The 20,193-nt window shown below is 38.4% G+C and overlaps 1 protein-coding gene across 2 annotated transcripts in view; it reads right to left on the bottom strand.

Moving 5' to 3' along the window:
* The window catches only part of LOC131090998 (septin-2), a 33,779-nt gene that overhangs the window by 11,108 nt on the left and 2,478 nt on the right, over positions 1–20,193 (bottom strand). For both annotated transcript variants that reach the window (XM_058036766.1, XM_058036767.1), the window contains exons 2-11: positions 17,784–17,835; positions 16,599–16,698; positions 15,098–15,184; positions 14,393–14,516; positions 9,881–10,015; positions 9,291–9,408; positions 5,867–5,968; positions 4,905–5,050; positions 3,802–3,885; positions 2,822–2,879 (exon numbers count right to left, since the gene is read on the bottom strand). In XM_058036766.1, coding sequence (XP_057892749.1) covers positions 2,822–2,879; positions 3,802–3,885; positions 4,905–5,050; positions 5,867–5,968; positions 9,291–9,408; positions 9,881–10,015; positions 14,393–14,516; positions 15,098–15,184; positions 16,599–16,698; positions 17,784–17,810 — 981 coding nt within the window. In that variant the 5' untranslated portion in view covers positions 17,811–17,835. The remainder of the gene's footprint in view (positions 1–2,821; positions 2,880–3,801; positions 3,886–4,904; positions 5,051–5,866; positions 5,969–9,290; positions 9,409–9,880; positions 10,016–14,392; positions 14,517–15,097; positions 15,185–16,598; positions 16,699–17,783; positions 17,836–20,193) is intronic.

A 20,193-nucleotide genomic window follows, 5' to 3' on the forward strand; every position in this document is an offset into this window, starting at 1 on the left:
TCAGCAGTCATGCTGTCTCTTCCCATGGAAGTTTGTCCCTTAGCTCTCCAGACAATGCTTTCCCCAAGCCCAGCAGGGGCAGGCAGGTACCTGCACACACCTGTCCCATCCTCATCCCCACAGGGTCACTGCTGCCCCCCAGCCTGGCAGCCCCACTGCTGTTCCCCCTCCTGACTCCCACACTGACCCAGGGCTCTTTATCTCATTTGCCAAAGGGTTACACACATTCAAAAAGTGGAAAAACAGAGAGAAAAACAAGTTCAACATTGTGTTCATTCTACCATACAGAGCCCACTGCTGACCAACTCTACTGAAAACAGAAGTGTGGAAAGATTTGCCCAAAGTCTCAGGGTAGCTCACTGGAGAAACCCAGAGGAGTTTAGTCCTTGCTGTTTTCATGTAATCACAGCCCTGACATTTTTCTGCAAGTACTACCTGTCAAAAACTTCAAAGATTTTTATTAACAAGATGTCTACAGAGTAGGAAAAATATGGCACAAAACTACAAACTAAGTTTGTGCCCACTTACACTATAACATCAAAATAATCTGTTCTGCATCATATTTACTGTAAGGAACAAGAATATCTTTATGCCTATTTTCATTTTCCAGCTCTAAAAAAACAGGTCATCACTTGCAAATGAGCAAAAGCACAACCAGACTAAGCAATAAATCCAAAATGACAGATTAGCAATCAGAAATTGGCTGAACTGGGGACCACATCCTTTGGCATAATAAAAGACCATTTAGCAAAAGTGATGCCTTGATAAAGATGATCCTGGCACTAGTTCAAGCATTCATTCCTTCCAAGGTTATATAAACCTCACCAAACTGTAAATAGAACATCAAGCACCGTTACTGATGGGAATGCAGAACAGGAGGGGAAATGGATATTTGTTTTCTCTGTGAAGGCCATGGAATGCAAACCCATTTCCTCTGTGCCTCTTTCCTCCACAGATTTTTCCCAGTCTGAACCTTAGGGATGATTTGGAGATGAAGGGACTTCATACCAGCTTATCTACAGAAGATTCAGCAAAGCCTCTTGATCTCTTTGGAACAATAGAATGCAGAAGTTAAAAATGTATTTGTTTTTTCAAGTTCTAACCTAATCCCCTGCAACTCCAGCAGCAATTATTCAGAGATGATTAGCCCCAGAGGAAACTTACAAAGACTGCCCCCTGAGAAATTCGAAATTTCATCCCTTTAAGCCATGTTATATAAAAGACACATTACATATTTATATACTGGTCTATTTTGACCACTCTGTGTCAATGCATAAATAGAAAAAAAAAGTCTATTTTATATATATATATATATATAGTGCCTGCCATATCAACAGTTTCCAGGGAAAATATTTATAGGAGACTTTCTTCAGACACAGGTCTTAAAACAAATAGTTCTACAAGGATACCCAAAATTCTACTTAACTACTAGGCATGGGCAATTTACACAGTTCAAATAACAGGAGAAACAGTTATGACTTAAATTCTTTATGTCTACTTGTCTGCTTGGAATCATTAAGGGAAAATAGAAAAACAATCTTTTCAAAAAATGCTCTTGACTTTTTGAAGCATTCAGTGCTGCTGGCTATCAGCTGATGGGCTCCTGCTGCTTTGCACATGCCCCAGGAAATGGAGGCAGTTAATTTGTGTACAGAACACTTGCAGAAGTTCCACTCTTGTATGTGCACAGTCATCAAGTGTGCTTGTGCAGCTGAAATGCAGTTATATAGTGATAAATATGCAGCTCACTCAATTTCCAGTAATTCATATTATTAACTACTAATTATGGTGATAATCAGCTGCTTCTGTATTTCCTTATAGGAAAATTTTTTCCTATTTATAGCAGCATGCCAGGGTTAGCCAATAGCTAACCAGGGTCAGCTATTTTTAAATATGGATGCTATAAGGGAAAAAGGAAATGCATAGACCAAATTAAATTTCAAAAATTTCCATGTATGGAAACCAATTTTCCACCTCAGAAACACACAAAACTGTTTGTAGTTTTTTATTTTTTATTCCAAATCGCTGCACATGTGCAATGATCTTTCCTGCAGTTATGAATGTGAATCCAAGCTGAATTGGATAAAAGAAGGATAAAGAGAAAAAACCCCACTATCTTGCAATTGGCAGTAAGCTTTCACACTGCAAGCAGTATAAGCACTGGCAGCATACTGCTAGAATTTAAATACCAGCCTAAAAATTTCTGAGTCTCTACAACTTCAGCATTAAGATACTAAGCTAAAAGGCCTAGCAATAACTTGGAAACAGAGTGAGAAATCAGAGTTTGAAAACACTGATTTCATAAACTGACAGGCACAACAAAAATACTATGATGTAAGTCAAGGTTAAGATGAAAAAGCACATGTATTAATTATATTATGGGATTTTTTTAATCTCAAGAGCCTACTTCTACTCCATAGCCACAAGACATAAGAACAAATTTACTGATAATGTGCTTGCAGTAAGCACCTGCACATCTGAAATGACATGAGACTGTCAGTCTATCCCACCACAGCACCCAGCATGCGTAGCTGACAAATATAAATTGATTTCAATACTTAAAAGAGCAAATATCCTTATGGAAAATCAGCAGCCAAACAGGAAATGATAAACATTCTGTCTACAACCAGGAGTGCACACACTCCCTCCCATCCACAGTGCAAGTGACTACAAACAAAACACTGCAAGGGCCACTTGTATGGTCAGGTTCTGCCTGTCATTTTACACAACTCCAATCCTACCTGCCACAGGCAGCAGCTGATGCAGAAATTGGAACCTAGCATGGCTTTTTAAAGAACCAGTTTTAGAAAGCTCCTCTTACCTCAGCCTCTTTCTGCTGGAGGATTCTATCCTTGTCCACCACTTCCTCTTCAACAGGCCTATTGAAGAAAAGAATGCATTGACAGCATAAAATACAGAAGTAAAAATCTCCAAGAACAGATTCAAGACTCATATTTCAATTAATATAACATCAAAGTCTACATTCTTCCATGTAGAAGAAGGGCAAATTAGGACATTTTAAAAATCATGCTACCCTTTTGTAAAAGGCCATCTTTACCTCTCCTGCTATTCACTCCCCATTTCTTAAATTTTCTTTACTGCTATATGGATTTTTTTTTTTTTTGCAATTTACTTTAATGAAGAGATTTCCTTCACTATCCATCCATGGTACAAAAATCAATCACTAAAAAGCTGTGTAGGCTATTTCATTTCTTCTTTAACATCAAAATGCTTTGCTGGATACTTGAAGAACAAGTGAAATGTGGACAAAAGTAAGTTACTATCCAAAAAGATGCAGCAGAGGCAGTTGTGGACTTTTTGCATTAAGTTGCCAAGGATAGCCTTGCCAAGAATTAAAAAAGATATAAGAAACTCCATAAAACACACAAATTATCAGAAAACATTGTTTGGTCTAAACTTCTCTCTTTAGCTACACATGAAGGAGCAAGAGATGCAATACATCCCTAAGCAGACAGACTGGGGCCTATTTAAATTTGCCCACTAGCATTCATTCTCTTCAAGCAGACATCATTACATAAAACCTATCTTGCTTGCAGGCACCTTCTTCCTGCACATTCCAATTAAAAGCATAGAGCAAAAGGGATTTAAGCTGCTTATAAGCACAGCACTTTGCTATATATTATTCCTCTTCAAGAAGAGCATTTCATACAAATTTCAGAATTCCACAGACTGAAATCTCATCAGAAATAATTGTTTACAGGTGGGACTGGTTAGGAGGAAGAGCAGATTCCCTGTCAGTGGGCAGTGAGAGCAGCAGAACCCAGGGCAGCCCACACTTACTTGCCAGTGCGTTTTAGCCTCTCGGAACGGAAATTCTCATAGTGCAAGTCTTGGGTCACCTCCTGCAGGTCCTGCATGTGAGTCCTAGAACATGCAAAGGGCTGTTGAACACTCAGCAAAGCAAAGAAAAACACTCTTTTATCTTCTGCTTCTGTTTTATCTAACTAATGTATTTACCAGAAAATTAAATCCTTACAGACCAAGCCAGCCAGAACTCTGCTTCCAAGTTAATTGATCTTTAACTCATTCCTAAGTGCCCCACCAATATCATTCAAAGACCCGACCCAAAAGATGCTGTCCTCCTCTTGGTCATTAATTATTTCAGATGAGTTGTTTATACCAGTTTTTGCAGTGTTAAGAACTTGCAAAGACAGTAATTCAGAAAGATACTTTAATTCCAAAAGTATTTTATTACTCTTAAGTGCTGTCAAATATCATTTGTAACCGGGAACTAGGTGGAGCTGCTTGGCTCATACAGCTGCTGAGATTGCTTAACAATTTCCAATTGCCAAGACAAAAAAAACGAAAACCCACTTGCTCCCAGTGCCCAGCAGAGGGCAATCCCTGCCCAGTGCAGACACAATTTGGAATGACACAAAGGAATTCATTTCCAACAATAGCAAAACATCGTTTTTTAAAAAAATCACTTCAAACCATTTACGCAGGCAGAATATCCGTATCGGCTAAAATCATAACGGGGTGGGGTGTCATACTTAACAAAGGATTTACCCTACTGCCAAGAAAATTGCACTTTGCTTTTGGAATATTCTACACTTTGAAGAGTATTTTAAAAGCCTCTCTGCCCCACCAACTGCACTATAACAAAATTTCAGTTGGTATGTTCAGCCATCAGATAAGTTTACATAAGGCATAAAATCATCACATATATCTGGAAACATAAAATATAGAAAATACTTTCTGAATTGAGAGATCAGAGGGTACAGCAGAAAAACAAGCTGCAGGGGACTAGAATGTAACTCTAGTTACATTCTAGTCCTGGCATCAGGGCTAGTTTTAAATGAAGGAATGAACATTGCCATAGGTTTGTGGCCATTGTGCAGTGACGTCAGCACAGGAGATGGGATCACTTCACCATTACTCACACCAGCATTGTGCGCAGCTTGAGGAAATCGTTGTGCTCTGGATTTTCAACCTCAACAACTCCCCAGGGGTACAGGCGGCCTCGGATTTTTTTCCCCTTCACCTCAATAAGTTGATTGGATCCAATAACAGCGAAGGGAATGCTAGCCTAGTTAAGACAGAAAAAACAAGTTACTGTTTTGATTTTTGGCTGGTTAGTTGTTGTATTTTGCTTCGTCTTTCTTTTAAAGAAAACACAATGATTCAAGTAACAGACAAGAGAGGGGGAAAAGAAATGCTGACAAACACTCTCTACTAAAACCCTCTCACTTTAAAAAACCAACAAATCCCATTTTAGGCAATGAAACCTCTCCTTAGGAGCACCTGTAGCTGTGTTAGGACTGATTTGTTTTAACAGAGGCCCAGAAGGAAATGACGCCTCACTTTAGGAACACTCAACTGTTGTTCAAGTACAGTTTGGGCATAATGTGTCATCTGACATAACATCATGCATGGAGAACAGCCAACAGAAACATACTTCAGATGCAGAGTGAAGTAGCTAGAAAGAGAATTTCAGACACATTCTTCAAACACCTTTGCAAGCACAAAGAGGAAATTACTTCAGTAAAACCTTGATTATCTGCTTTAACACAAGGCAAGTTGTTAATTAGTACAGCAACTATAACACCCACAATCTCTCTCCCTGCTCACATGTTAAAACGTTTGAGTCAGAAAACAGACTGCAAATACTAGTTCAAGGTGAACAGTGGTTTACACTTAAAAGAGGAAAGAAGAGAAAGTCATGACACACTACACTTGGAATTCTGATGAAGCAGAGACTGGAATAAAAGGGATTATAATTCAGAGTCAACACACAAAGAAAACTGAGATTTTCAACACATTGTGAAAGGAATAAAGTACCTTTAGGCATGTTGTAGATTGAAGAACTACAGCAGCAAAATGATAAACTAGGAGTGAAACTTGCCTTTAAAACTCTAGTTTGTTCTTTAAACTCCTCATCTTCATCAGAATCTGCATCAGGGAGCTGATAAATCCGAATGCCATGTTCAGAAATCTCATCCAGAACCTGAAAGTTTGCAAAAAAGAAAGAATAATACTCTTAATTAATGGAAGAGGTATTCAAATATTGAATAGAGTTTAAAATATATGAACTTGATTAACTAGTCTATCACAAATATTCACCTGAGTCAGTGTTTAAATGGCAAAATAGCATAGGCTTGAAGATTTTTTAAAAGGCACAAAAGATAAATGTGTTTTTGGAAAACACAGCAAGTAAATAATTTAAAAATGCCAGAAGTTTTACAAGGCAAATACAGAAACAAATTGAGGTTAATATGAAAAAAAGTGAAGTAACAAGAAGGAATTCATTAGTGACAGAATCAAAACCATTCACCCTGTGTCAAAGTATATTTTTGTGCATTTCATACATTCAAAAACTGTAGAGGACAGTGCCTAGTGCCTCTTGAATCAGAAAAGATAAAAGTGATTATCCACTTAAACTGGACAAAGTCATTAAAAATCCACTAAGAAAAAGATCCTGTTCTTAAACAGTTTTCTTTGTCACTAATGTGTGAGGGTAACATAAAAAATACAGTATCTGTATTCCTGGGCACATTCTTTTCCTAATGAAATCACTGCAGGGGTGAGCAGCCAGCATTAGCTCCAGGCCTTTGGCAGTTTCAAAAGGTGGCACAAGTCAATTCCTGTTTCAAAACCGAAGAGAATGTTTCTGCTGCCACACTACTGAATATACTTAAATCAGCTCTTGTCACTGCAGCAAATGCACTGACAAGTTACTCTCAGTAAAGGAAATGTGGTGGTATAAGGAGAGCATGAAGAATGCTGAGATTCCACAACGACTCCCTCCAAAGGGATCCTGGATGTTTCAGCAGAATAGGGGAACTGTGCAAACTTCCTAGAGCAGTGACTGTATCCCCACAAACATCACCTGGACCAAGCAGCTGCCCTGCTCAATGAACTCTCAGCACAGACAAAGTGTGGGCAAATTCAGGGAGAGTTTTGAAGTAATGGTAAAAATATTCAGAAGAGCCTCTGTAAGGACTTGTGATGCCATTAGTGTGTATACAACTGGAAATTAACTTGGTAGCATGGAAACAAGCAGACTTTAAATAGAGAGGTCTTAATGAGCCTTCTCTGAGTATTGCTGGGTTCCTCCATCCTCTGTCATGATGGCAACTGACAGCTACAGTATAAATGAAAATTGTCCAACCAGAACTTGGTTATTTAACAGGTGTTTAAAAGAAAACAATTCTCCAGACCATTGGCAGAGGAAAGTCCATGTATGAGCCACAGCTGTTCCCTGACATTGTTTTCCTGCCAGGTATATAAACATCCCCCACACTCACACACGTGCACGCACTGAGTACCATGAGCCCCCACCCACACAGAGAGCAACATTTTATAGAGAGAAAAGAAATTTGGGAGTAAGTGTTGCCAAAAAGTAAATAAGACATTCACAAAGTGACATTTAAATAAATGGATTTTGTTGCTATTTTGCAAAATGAAAGAGACCTGAACTGACACCAAATGCCAGTAAAAGATGCACAGCTGGGATGGGTGGGGCAGCACTGCAGTTTGATGCCTTTAAGTAGTTGCATAAAACAAGAAAGCACATTTAACCTGGCTGAGATCTTTTGAGATAAAATGCGAGTGGAACAATAACGGGAAAGCCAACAGCAAGGGGTGCTAGAATAATATATTACAGCTGTTAAACCTAGTGTTTTCCTGAAAGGAAAAAGAATTGCAATAAAAACAAACTGTATTTTATGCTCCTAACAATGAAACAGCATTTTGCTTCTTCAAATCTGAATTTTATTGGCCTCAGAGGATTCTGTGTTCCTAAAGATTAGCCTTCCCATGGGAAATTAAAAAAAAAGTCAAAATATTAGTTCCCCTCTCATGAAGTCATTCTTTTGAGCATGTTTCCTTAGCACCCTTGCATGGCACAGCTTGTGAAACTGTCGTGCATTTCTTCCCACTCAAAAGTTTGAAAAAATAACTTTGAATTCCAGAAAGCCCAAACAGGAATTACTCCAAGCTGGGTTTCCTTTGCAAGCACCACAAGCTAATCTTGCTGCTTAATCCACAGCGGCAAAACAAAAACATTTTACTTCAGATTGATGGCCAAATGGCAGAAACATCTAAAAAAAGTAAGACTTCAAGCTGCGTCAGCAAAGCAGGACTTTGATTCCTACTCTTGATTAGAGACTCTGTTGGCCAAGATGCTTTGAGTTAGAACAATATACAGTAGCTTTGATTTTCAAAGCTTTGGAAGCACATTATACATTTGACTTAATATAAACTCAGTTTGCAGAGTGACCTTTGCCAGCAGTATAAAAATAATGAAACTTGTTTACCTGCTCCCTAACCACTCCCTTAGACTACAGATGCCCTTCTTCTTGTTGTACTTAGCAGTGCATAAATGTGGTGTCCATATGTCTAAGTCCAGACTGTTTTAAAGATCAGTTAGTTAAAAGTTAGTTAAATTCCCAGTGAATTGTATTTTTAAATAATTATTGTTCCATTCAAATGCCTCCTTCAAATCTTTCAACATCATTCTGCTCCCAAATGCTGAACGAAAAAGTAAGCAACTGTGAATACTGAGCCTGAAGTACACTGCTGAAAGGGTGAATTATGGGAGCTTTACAAAAAGTGGCAGCTCCACAAACAGTGTGAGATAAAAATCATTTACAAAGTCAGTACAGTAACAGAAAAGGAAAAGCAATAAAACCTGCACAATCAGCCACATTTTTGCTTTATGATTTCCCTATGAGTTCCTTCAATTTGAAAGCAGTGCACCTGTCATTACCGTATAGTATTTGTGGAGGAACAAAATTAAAGTTCAAGAGCTGGGACAGAATTTCTCCCAGCAAGATCCAAAGGTACTTCTTGTCACAATGAACAGACTTTCTAAAATTTCCTTCCTCCTTTCACCAGGTTCACCATAAAGCTGCTCATTTCTGTACAAGTATCTCCTTCTCTTTTCAGTGGATCTTTGCCTGCATTGCAGACAAGGTTCATACAGTCACACTGTCCTCACTTTTAACCTTCTCAAGAACTAAGGGGCTCTCTGGCCACTGCTCTCAGACATCTCCACTTCTTTCAGGATTGTCTGAACCCTTGTTACAAACAGTGTTGCTACTGGGTGCACAGCTTTGCTAAGATACATGAAGCCAAGAACAGCCACATTCTTAGCAAATGTAACTGGTAAAGCACATCAGCCTTCAGTGAAGCCTTCCCACCTCACACTTCCCCAAGATTAGGTCCTTGGCCAATATCATTTACCCCTCTTCAATTAGAAATTACTTTATATTTGGCTTTAATATTGTATGGGTTGCTCTGTTCTCATGATCAAGTGTTAGACCTACCCTTCTCTTCAGCCTCTCCCTCTCCTTCAGTGTCAGGGTGTCAGCCTTGGCAATCACAGGGACAATGTTGACCTTTCCATGAAGAGCCTTCATGAACTCCACATCTAATGGCTTCAGTCTGCCAACAAGCAGGGAAAAAAAAAAAGATTTAAAATAGGCATGGAGTTTTGTGTTGTTTGCTTTATAACAGACCAAATGTATTTAAAATTATTTATTTCAAGTGTCCATATAAACAGTATTTTCATAATAAATTAAGCCATTGAACTTAATGTCTTTGCTTATCAACTTGATTGTGCAAAGTTTAAGTTGTAATTAAAACTGTCTCTATATAATGAATGTTATGGATGTTAAAAGCATTTATGTTTCTGAGTGATAAACAATGCAGTACTGACTGCCTTGAAACAATATTAAATGCAAAAGGGGACACAGTAAAGGAGAGCACTAATCTCCATGGACTGTTTTAATTGCACTGACAGGTTGGGGACTCAATTAACATTACTGCTAAGTTACCAGCTCAAGTAATGAACAGACTTATGATCTGCTATGGAGGTACAACACCCTAAAGTACAAAAGCTCAAGGTTTTCCTTACCCATGGCCAAAAGGAGAGATGAAGTAGAAGCAGCAGTGGACTCTGTTGTCGATGATGTGGCGCCTGTTCAGCCCACTCTCATCATGGAGGTACCGCTCAAACTGGTTGTCAATGTAGTGGATAATTGTTTTGAAGCTGTGGTATGGGAGGGAGAAGAAAGACAGGCATCTTACATCAGCTTTAAATAATAAGGAAAGAATCAAAACACTACTGTTACAGAAAATTCAACTTCCTAGCATTTTATCCAGTAAAAATATTTTTTACTGAGGAAAAATATTTTGATAATGCAAAAGGGTGTTTTCATAACAACCACCAAGTGTCAACTTACGCCTAGAGCCAATTTCAAGTGTTACTCTGTTCACTGGATAAAAAGTTCCAGTGCCAGTTCAGTAAAAAGCACTTGGTGCTGAGACAACACAGGAACAGAAGACTGAGGATTTTTCTGCTTTTTTTTCTGGGGGTAGGGGCTGAAGATTTGTTTTTAAACTGGTTGATGAATGACATATCCCGGATATCCTCTTGATTTACAACCCTGACCCTAGAGCCAGGTTTCTATAGTTACCTCTGAAAATTCTGGTATTCTGTTAGAATTAAGTACAAATACATTTGCAAGTCATGCACACAAGCATCACATGATTTATTAAGTTATTTTTGTTACCTTACAGAATTCTTTTCTATTGGCAAAGGAAAAAACTACGAAGTTCAAGGCAATTTAAAATATTCCCTACAAAGAAGTAAATGAGCACAAAATCTGATCACAGATTAATCAGAGAGCAGTGACCAGAGAGGAAAGAAAACAACACATAACTAAGAAGATCATTTTAAGCTATTCCAGAGCATGCAGACACCTGCAAACACCATTCATAAAAAAGGACACTTTATATCAGGTACTGCAGGGGAAGGGAAGGAAACAGCTGACGTAGATAAGGTGAGGCAGATGATTGTGTATCATGAATATGTCTTAAACTACTTGAGAACAAACTAAGCAGAAAGCTTGAGAAATAGGAACACCCATATTTCTGTTGCTGAGAAAACACAAACTTGATGAGATACATTTAAGGAGGAAACAGAACAGATAAAAGAAAATTAATAATTTGGAAAATGAACACAGAATGCTGGCAAACACTGCAATAGGCAGCAACATTTTACCCAGGGCTGCATGGCTGCAAAGGAGATAATAAAAGAAAGTAAAAAGAATGATGGAAGAGATCCTGGAGGGAATTTGATTCTCCAAAGCTAAGTAAGCTTTTGAATTGAGAAGGAATAAATCCACAGTAGAATATATACACACACATTTACATCATTGCAAGATTTAGCTATTCTAAGTCATATTACAGAAGACAAGAAAGCAAAAGATGGAATTCATTGGGTTTTGACCTTCGTGTCACTCATTAGGAAACAGCATCTTAAAACCTAAATGTGCTGAAACACATCAATATGGCTTTTGTTCCTGTTAATCTTCAATACCTCTCTTAGCTGGTAAAAGGTAACGAGACTGAAGACATACAAATATCAGGACAGAAACCAAACACTAACAATGGGAGAGAACCATCACACATTTCCCTGGCAATGCCATTAGTTGACGTGCAGTTTTCTAGGTCTAATTTTCCCTGTAAATACGGTGTCAGTGTCCTGTAGCTCCTGACTTCCGGGAAACACCTGGCTCACACCACACTGTGTCATTACATGGGAGCTAGCACATCCTGTATTCTAACAGCAAACAGCACAAACGCTGCATCTAAACCCACTGGGGAAAATGAACAATATTATCAAGCTGCCAAAACCTATAAAATATAGCCTTAGTCAGTTAAAAAAAAAAAAAAAGCAAAATAAGAAAGAAAAAAATTTAGCAGCAGCCAAAGAGCTGAGAGCAGCTATCAAAGAATGACCTGTGACACTGCAAGCAAGATGAAATAGAGTGTGATCAGCAACATCTAACAAGTTCACTTGTAGTCTGTTTTTGTCAACCACTTTTTTGAGGCCAGATATCAAAGTAAATCTAAGCCTCAAGCAATTTTTTTCCTCTCTTGATTAGATCCCCTCTGTTCTGATGGAAGATGTTATTTTAAGGACATGCTTCTCTCATGATCCCAATGTACTTATGCATGGAAAGACTTTGAATGTGTCAAACCTCACACCACAGAGAATTTTGCTGTTCTCCAAACACACTCCTAAAGTGATGCCATGAGCAATCCTAACTGTGGGTCTGATTCTAGAGCACAGAACTCCAGCCTGCACTAAAGCTTCACACAGAGTCTTTAAAAAATCATCATGGTTAACTGTGCTTCACCTCCAACTTACCTTTCATACTGTTTTAAGTACAGTAGCATCCAGAAAACAAGAATTACACTACTTCAGAAAGTGTGTTGTACTAAATCTATAACAAAGCATTTCCCAATTCAACACTGTTGTTTTTCCAATCCTATCCAATAGACCTCCTGGACACACTCCTACTAGCACAGAATCCTAATCAGTACTTCTACTTTGACATAAAATACATAAAAATTTACCTCAGCTCCCATCCCCGAAAGTCAAACTCTAAAATTTAGCCCTTTAATCAATGCACAGAGACTAAAAGCCATTAGGGAACCTACTCAGGAGAAAGATATTTGAAACTCTCCCAGCAATTGCTACCTCCTAGAGACACCATGCCACTTTATCTGTGTTCAAAAACAGCCTTAGTAAAATCTGTCACCTCGAAAAACAAGTAGTCTGCACAAATTACAGCCTTCCCAAAAAAAGAGCTTTATAAATCTTGGATCGTGATCAGCACTATCTGCTGGTGAACCATGATTGCAGTAAATGCTCCTGAACACAAACATAAGTTCAAGAACATGAACTTGCTCCTTCCTCTGAACTAGCAAGGAAGGAAGGTGGTTGCTCTGGGTTAGTCTTCACTACAGCTCAAAACAAAGAGTCTGCCCATCCAACTCCCCAAGACATCCTGTAAAGATTAAGAGACTTTGTCAAAATGACACTTGCTGTGGCTGAAAGGCTTTTCATGTGACACAAGTGGACTAAAGAGATACAAAATAAAAAGATGCAGTTAATGGTAAGATGTAAGTACTATTTGTTCCTGTAGTGTAGTTGATGTTTCAGGTTTGTCACATAAAATTACGTCTAACCTGTTCTACTCAGCTCTGAATCACCACAGAATGATTCTATTCAGAAAACCTCCAAAAAGAAAGGGGAAAATCTGAACACGTAGGTCTCTAAGAAACATCTGAGCAGAATAAACAAAGGGCATTAGAACACAATCAACAGGAAGAGCTCTCTCTAACACAATGCACAGGCTGCAGAGCCTCAGCTCCAGCGGAAGGAAGCTCTAGTCAACAGAGCACAAAATAAGCAAGAGCATGATGCAGCCCAGAAAGATGCCTTTGTGTTATACCAAAAGTTCAATTTTTTTTCAACTTACTAGAGTAGGAAAAGTGGGAGGAAAATAAAAATCTCACTAGAGCTTCACTTTCAGACTTTCATTTAGTGCATTACAGAACTTCACTGCCTTCACTTTTGCTGTGTTCCTACATCCACACCATAGAAAGAAGAGAAAAACCATCTGATAATAAGAACACTGCAGATACATCATTCTGTCACTGAAAGATTGCAAAACATTCTATTAGCATTATATATGTTTATTTATCTATTCCCTGGTCTTTAAGTGAAGGATCCAAATCAGCCTGTTTTAGCTTTATGCTGCATTTCTCTGCTCAGTGATCCTTGTTTGCCTTGGGATTACCACCACCACAAATAAAGGGTCAACAGAATTAACAACTAAATAAAATAAATATTGTTGGCACTTGTTAAAAGACAACCATGTGAAAATTCAAAGTTTTAATCCACTGAAACTAGAAGCATCCCAGTAAGAATATCTAATCCTTATTTGAAAAAATTCATCAGCTTTCCACAGTTAAAGAGAATTGCCTGAATGTGATTATTTGGAAATTACATTTAAGAATTTAGTTTGTCACAAATTGCCCCATTCCTCTCTAGCTGCTTTACAGATTTCTTTCTTCATAATCATTATGCTAAAGCAATTATGTATATTTTCCAGTGTATCTACTGACAATTATTTCATTCATTAAAGATTGTTGTTGATATTTAGGCCAGAGAGAGCCAAGTGGCAATTTCATCATAAAAAACAACCAGTTCTACCCAAGTTGCTGGTAGTACATATAGAGCACAGGGAACGAAAAGAACTGTCTTAAAAACATGGAAACTGGATGGGCCAGAGACACAGAAAGTAAAAGACAAAAAGTTTCCCCCCACTAGAATTTTGTTTGATTGGAATGGCCATAGAGACAAAAAGCTGACTGCAGTGCTCAGAGAAACTTTTTGAAGGAGAGGCTCTTAACTTTGAGGCAGAATTATAGATACACCCTACAAAACTTTTAAAAACATCAGAAATGGTTAGAAAATTGAAATTGGAAGTTGTAGAAAGTACCAGACACTCTAGAATAGTGTTTGTGTAAGACACACACTTTATTAACAAAGCAGGATTTCCACACATACCAGTCCTGGCTGTTAATGGCATCTCCATATCCTGGTGTGTCAACTACAGTTAAACGCAGCTTCACCCCTCGCTCCTCTATCTCTACTGTGGAAGCTTCGATTTGAACTGTCCTCTCTATTTTCTCTAAAATAAAGGAACATTTGGATTGTTATTTGCCTATCAATTCCTGCAGAGACCCCCACAGGAGGAACTGCAAGCTCAAGTGTGTTGTAACCTGCATGACACAAAATATTTTATCAAAATAGACAAAGCAGTAAGCAGAATTTAACACCACGTTTTTGTAAGTAAACAATAAACTAAAACATGGGTTTACTTATGACAATGTGAAAAAATAAAATAATAATACTCAGAAGCTCAATAGATTCTTTGCCAAAAGGTTATTTACACCTCTAACCAGGATTTAAGGCACTACAGACAAAAAGCAGTGAGAAGAAATGGAGATTAGAATAAAACCACACTTAGGTATATTGATACCTAAAAGGTTTGGGAGGTGTTCTTTTTAATAGTGGCTGATAAAGAAACAAAAGCTGTCTTTGAAAGGAAATCTAAATAAGAAAATGACAGCTCAACAAAACATAATTTAGAAAATTTAAATACAGCGTGACAAAGTGATGTAATGGGTAAAGAATGAAGCAATATTAACTGAAAGAACAAGAAATATTATAGGGTGGAGTGTGCTGGAGGAACTGCAAAACCACATTTACCTGCAGCTCCAGGAATGTAACGTTCTGGATAAAGATCAGTCAGGAACAGACTGTTAATTAAAGTGGATTTTCCTAAGCCAGACTCACCTACAAACAAAATAATTCAGGTTATTAAGCATATACACTTTTAACTCCAAGATTTTTAAAGCACCTTGTCTTTCTCCAAGCCCACATTATGGAGGAAAACTAATTTGTTCATCAGGATCCACCCTAGCTTTTGATATAAAAACATCAAAGGTTCAGCTAAGCACTTTGAAAACACCGGAAAAACAAGCCTCCAGTGTTTTCATAAATGTAACATGAAAATTTTAAGTTTACTGTAACAGATGTCACAATAAAGCTGAAAGGTCATACAGCACTTGGACTATAGATCTAGAGATAGCTCAGTTACTTGAGAGAAATTACAGCTTTTTTCATTTAAACTTACAAAATCAGAGCTGTAACTCTCCTGCTGAAAATTTCTGAGAGGTTGAAGGTTTTCCTAAGCTACAAATTGAACCTGGAACACTGCTGGGAAGACAAATGAGTAAAGCAATTCCAAACTAATCGTCAAGTTTTGCACCCTTACACTTAGGCACATATAGGTTCCATTAAACTGAAAATCATCAAGCAAATTATTCAAAATTCAGCTGAGAAGTTTCATAATTCTGTAACTTCAAATGATACAAATTTTGTCCTACATCTAAGTAACAAAGTTAAATGTGTAAATTTAACTACTAAATCTGAGTTGCAAAAAAGTGCTTGTTTCCTAACTCATGGAATCAAAGGAGCCATCATTTAGACCAACTGGCCATATTATTTGAGATGAAAAAATTATTTGTATTTCTCATCACAAACTACATGACACAAGAACTCTACAATTATCACAAATTACCTGTTTATCTCACAAACACTGCTGAATGCTGTCACCAGGTAATCCCAAATGGTACTACAGAGCACATTTTCATTTTTCACTGACTGCTACAAAAGGGTAACTGTGGACTCCTTTTGCACATGCAAACCATTAAACTGATTTAATGTAAACATAATTCAACATCACTAGGAAGAGCTTTGTGCCTACAGGACTCTCCATCAAAGGGACTCAGAGGTGCTCATTGACAGAAAGGTAAATTACAGGTTTATCTCTGACACCAGAGTGAGTCAGTACACAACAGCAGAAAGCACAACAGCAGCATCACCATTTCAACAGCAAGACACTCACTGGTTGCATTCATGCCTTCAGTGGGGAAACAAGAGAAAGATTAAACAACCACCCCTGTCATCTGACAATGAATCAGGAATGCCAAAATGTCCTGTTGGCTCCAAGTCATCATCTTCAATCACTATAAATACTCCCTCCTACTAAACATGACAAAACAGTAACAGATGCAATTAGAAAGTGTATAGAGGTTCAAAGCTTTTTCTACTGCTAACAGTCAATTGCTAAGCAGGAAGATGTACACATCTATGTGAAAGAAATGTTGTTGTATAACAGTCAAAAATACTTAAAGAGCTCACTTACCAACTACCATGAGTGTGAATTCAAAGCCCTTCTTCACAGATTTCCTGTGAACCTGGTTGGGCAGATTAGCAAATCCCACATAGCCTGCCGAGTCGGAAAACTGACAAGAAAACAAAAGTTGAATACAAATGAGATCCCCTTCCCCCTAAAAAGCTGAAAAAGAGTTTACTTCATTCTACACAATAAAGTGCAGGGGTATATAAAGCACAAGGAGAATAGAGAATGCAACCATTTTTGCTGCAATAGCAAAGCAGACCTTAAAAAGGCTCATTTACCAAACAGGCTGATATAAATAGAAATCAGATAAATACCTTGAGCTACACAAACAAAGCCTCTCCTTGGATAAAATAAAAATCTGCAAGCTTGCAGGATACACTATTATTAATCTTAAGAAATAAATACAGCTCAAAATAAAAAATACTGGTCAAATTTGGTGTCTGCTGCTACTAGCTTCTATAAAAATAATCCATATGCTTACAGGTAAAAAACAAGAACATTGTACTAATGGGGGATTACTGAGATACAATCACACAGAGATGTATCTTTTATTGCTTAAGTTGTTCACCTATCTTCACAATCTTTGACTTCTAACACAAAAGCAGGAAAAAGAAACATGCCTGAAAAACTTATCAAAGAGATTTGGGCTATGAACAGGGCAGTCTGCTGCAACATCTGTTACCCATTGACTGAAAACCTCATAGGAGCCTAAATAAGAGCTGCAGCCACCTGATTTAGGGCCCTGTGGGCTATCTGGAACCAAATGTCTTCTTCACAGATGAGTTTATGATGAGAACAGGTTTTCTACAATGCCATACACTTCCAGTGGTGTGGGGGGAGACAAGGAAAATCACTTAAAAGGTAATTACTTATTTGCTACCAATCCTTTTAAAGCCCATCCAGGTGGGTAAAAACATTAGGAATGAAGGTTTGTCACATGAAATTTCCTTAGGTGAAGGTACCATTTTAACTTTGTAAGCACAGACTGAATGTCTGGTGAACACCAGAAAGTCCATCACTACGATCTCATACAATCTCTGTTTCAACTAAGCAGCTCCTTCTAAAAAACACATCTGAAGCAATAAGGTATAATTTATTCACAATTTTAGCACTCCAGTAAAACTACAAATGTTTTCAGAAGTTCAATAGATTCTAGATAAAATATTAGCTATGCAGCCATCTCTTTACCTTTACTTTTTCACCGGACTGAGACATGTTTCTTCACTTCAAGTTTCACTCACTGGAAGAAAAAAAAGCCATAGTGCATGTTAGCTGACTTGAAGATTACATTACTTTTAATTTTTAACTGATCACATTTTATTCTAGTAAAATGACATGTCACATACTCAAGGATTACCAGAACAAACAAACCATAATCAAAATGTCTTCCTTCTGAAATAAGTCACAGGAGTACTTAATTTAAATACTTAAAAATTTCAAAACAGAAAAATTCCTTTAAAATACAAAATATTACTATTTAGTATCATAACAAACTTTCACCCATCCTGTCTTTGTAGAAGGATGGTTCACAGATAGGCGAATGTAATGCAAATGTTGTCCAAACATTACATTTGAGAATTATTACCACATCCAAAAATTCTCATGAGAACAGGACACCTACATGATTCCCAGGTAAGGGTCAGAACACAACATTATTTTCAGTGACATCAAAGTGCTGTTGCTGAACAGGACACTACACTTGGCTAACCCATGCTGGACTCAAAACTTCATGCCAGGGTGAAGGACTATCAAAAGAGATTTGTTCCTTAGTTTCAGACACCCAGAACAGCTGGACTTTGGCAAGCCCTTATCTCTTCACTCAAGGATGTTAGCTGTGCTATAGATTAGTTATCAGGGCAAGAGCAAAGCCCTTTCATTTCGAGCAGCCCCAGAGCAGGGACAGGAAACGCAGAAGCGGCAGGAGCACTTCACAGCTTGCTTTGTTGACAATGCAGCTCTTGGCCTGGAAAAGTAGGGAAGTGACCTATGCAGGCACCTGTGTGTTCAGACCTTCCTGTTGGGTAGCAGGAGTCATTTCAGCAGGATACAGTCCAGTTTCTGACACTGGCACTTTGACAGTCAAATCCTGGCACAGTCCAAGCTCTGGACTGAAGGAAAAGTTGAAGTTAGCACAATTGCTGCTTGGAGTTCTAAAGAAAACAGATCTTCAGCTCCCATGGTACTTCATTTGCCCTGCAGCAGGCATTTCAAATCCTGGCAGATGTGCAGGTACCACCTACCCTGTAAGCAAGGAAAGTTGGTTTTTTTTCCTCCTCCAACTTTTCCCCCATATCCAGCTCATTTGCTTTTACTAATGAAAGCTCAATGCATTCATAGCCTGGAAAATAGGGAGGTTCTCATTCTAATCACCTGTCAGCCTCTAATTGTGTATTCCTTCAAAACATTCTGGAAAGCATCCACTAAGAATGGTTTTGAAAACCAGAACTTCTTTTCCTTTGACCAGTAGGCAAAGGCTCATTCCAGCCTCCAGCCAACCATTGTCACATATCCTTAAAGACACTCACAGTCCCACTGACAGAAGTAACTCTGTTGACATCTTGTTTCTAAGTTTGGAAACCTCTGTTGTCACCTTGTCAATAAAATTAGTAACATAGTTCCAGAGTTTAGAAAAGCTCCTAGTGACTGAGTGCCAATGCAGATATACCTGACCCATTTCTCACAGTAATGCCAGAGGAGAATCACCCAGGCCCAGTGCCCATAGATAAAGGAGACAGGGGCATGATTCAGGTTTCAATATGTATGGCAAATTCCCTACTTCTGATTTAAGCTGACAGTAGAGTCCCATCCATTGCAGCATTACTCAAGTTACTTGATTAAAAAGCAGAAGAGTCAAAATTGCCATCAACTGATTATGACACGCTCAGCCTCAAAGTTAGTCTGTTATCTCATAAAGAACATTTTTTCATAAAATCATCTGTTCCACAAGTACAGCTTACAAAACCTGTTTCTTACAAGGCAAACCACATTACCTCGTGTCTTACTCTGACTGAAAGTTGCTGTAGGCAAAGCAGCAGCCCAGCTGCTCTGATCACATCATGGCTGCAGCTCACACTTCCAGGTAGTAACTTCCCAATGTCTTTGGTTAGAACAGAAATGTGCTAGCCAAAAGTTACCTCAACAACAACAAAAAAAACCCACAGAAACACCTGCTGGCTGTTCCACAACACCTAAGGTGTCAGGGTTCCTTTGGGAGCTCAGTTGCTCAGCCTTGACATTTTGCAATTCCTAATACTGCCCTCATGAGGTTTCCTCGAAAATCATTCCACCAAACCTCCCTGGTGACCATGTGCTGCCTTCCCAAAGCTCTACCATTCAGTACAAATCAAAAGCTCAGAATGAACAAAATGCCACATGTTAAATCCTCTTTCAGCACCAAACAAGCACAGCACTCCCAGCACTGCTCACCAGTGAGAGCTTGGCACTGCACCAGTCCCTGCTGTGCATCAGTGAGCACAGAAACCCACAGCTCTGTCTGCACACAGCTGACTCAAACACCAAAACAAGGTGAAGCTGAGTCTCTGGCAACACTTTGGGGAGTTCACACACCTGAAAATTGTAGCATCTAATTTCTTATCAA

Source organism: Melospiza georgiana, chromosome 18, assembly GCF_028018845.1.
Source record: "Melospiza georgiana isolate bMelGeo1 chromosome 18, bMelGeo1.pri, whole genome shotgun sequence".
In the NCBI taxonomy this organism is placed as follows: Eukaryota; Metazoa; Chordata; class Aves; order Passeriformes; family Passerellidae; genus Melospiza; species Melospiza georgiana.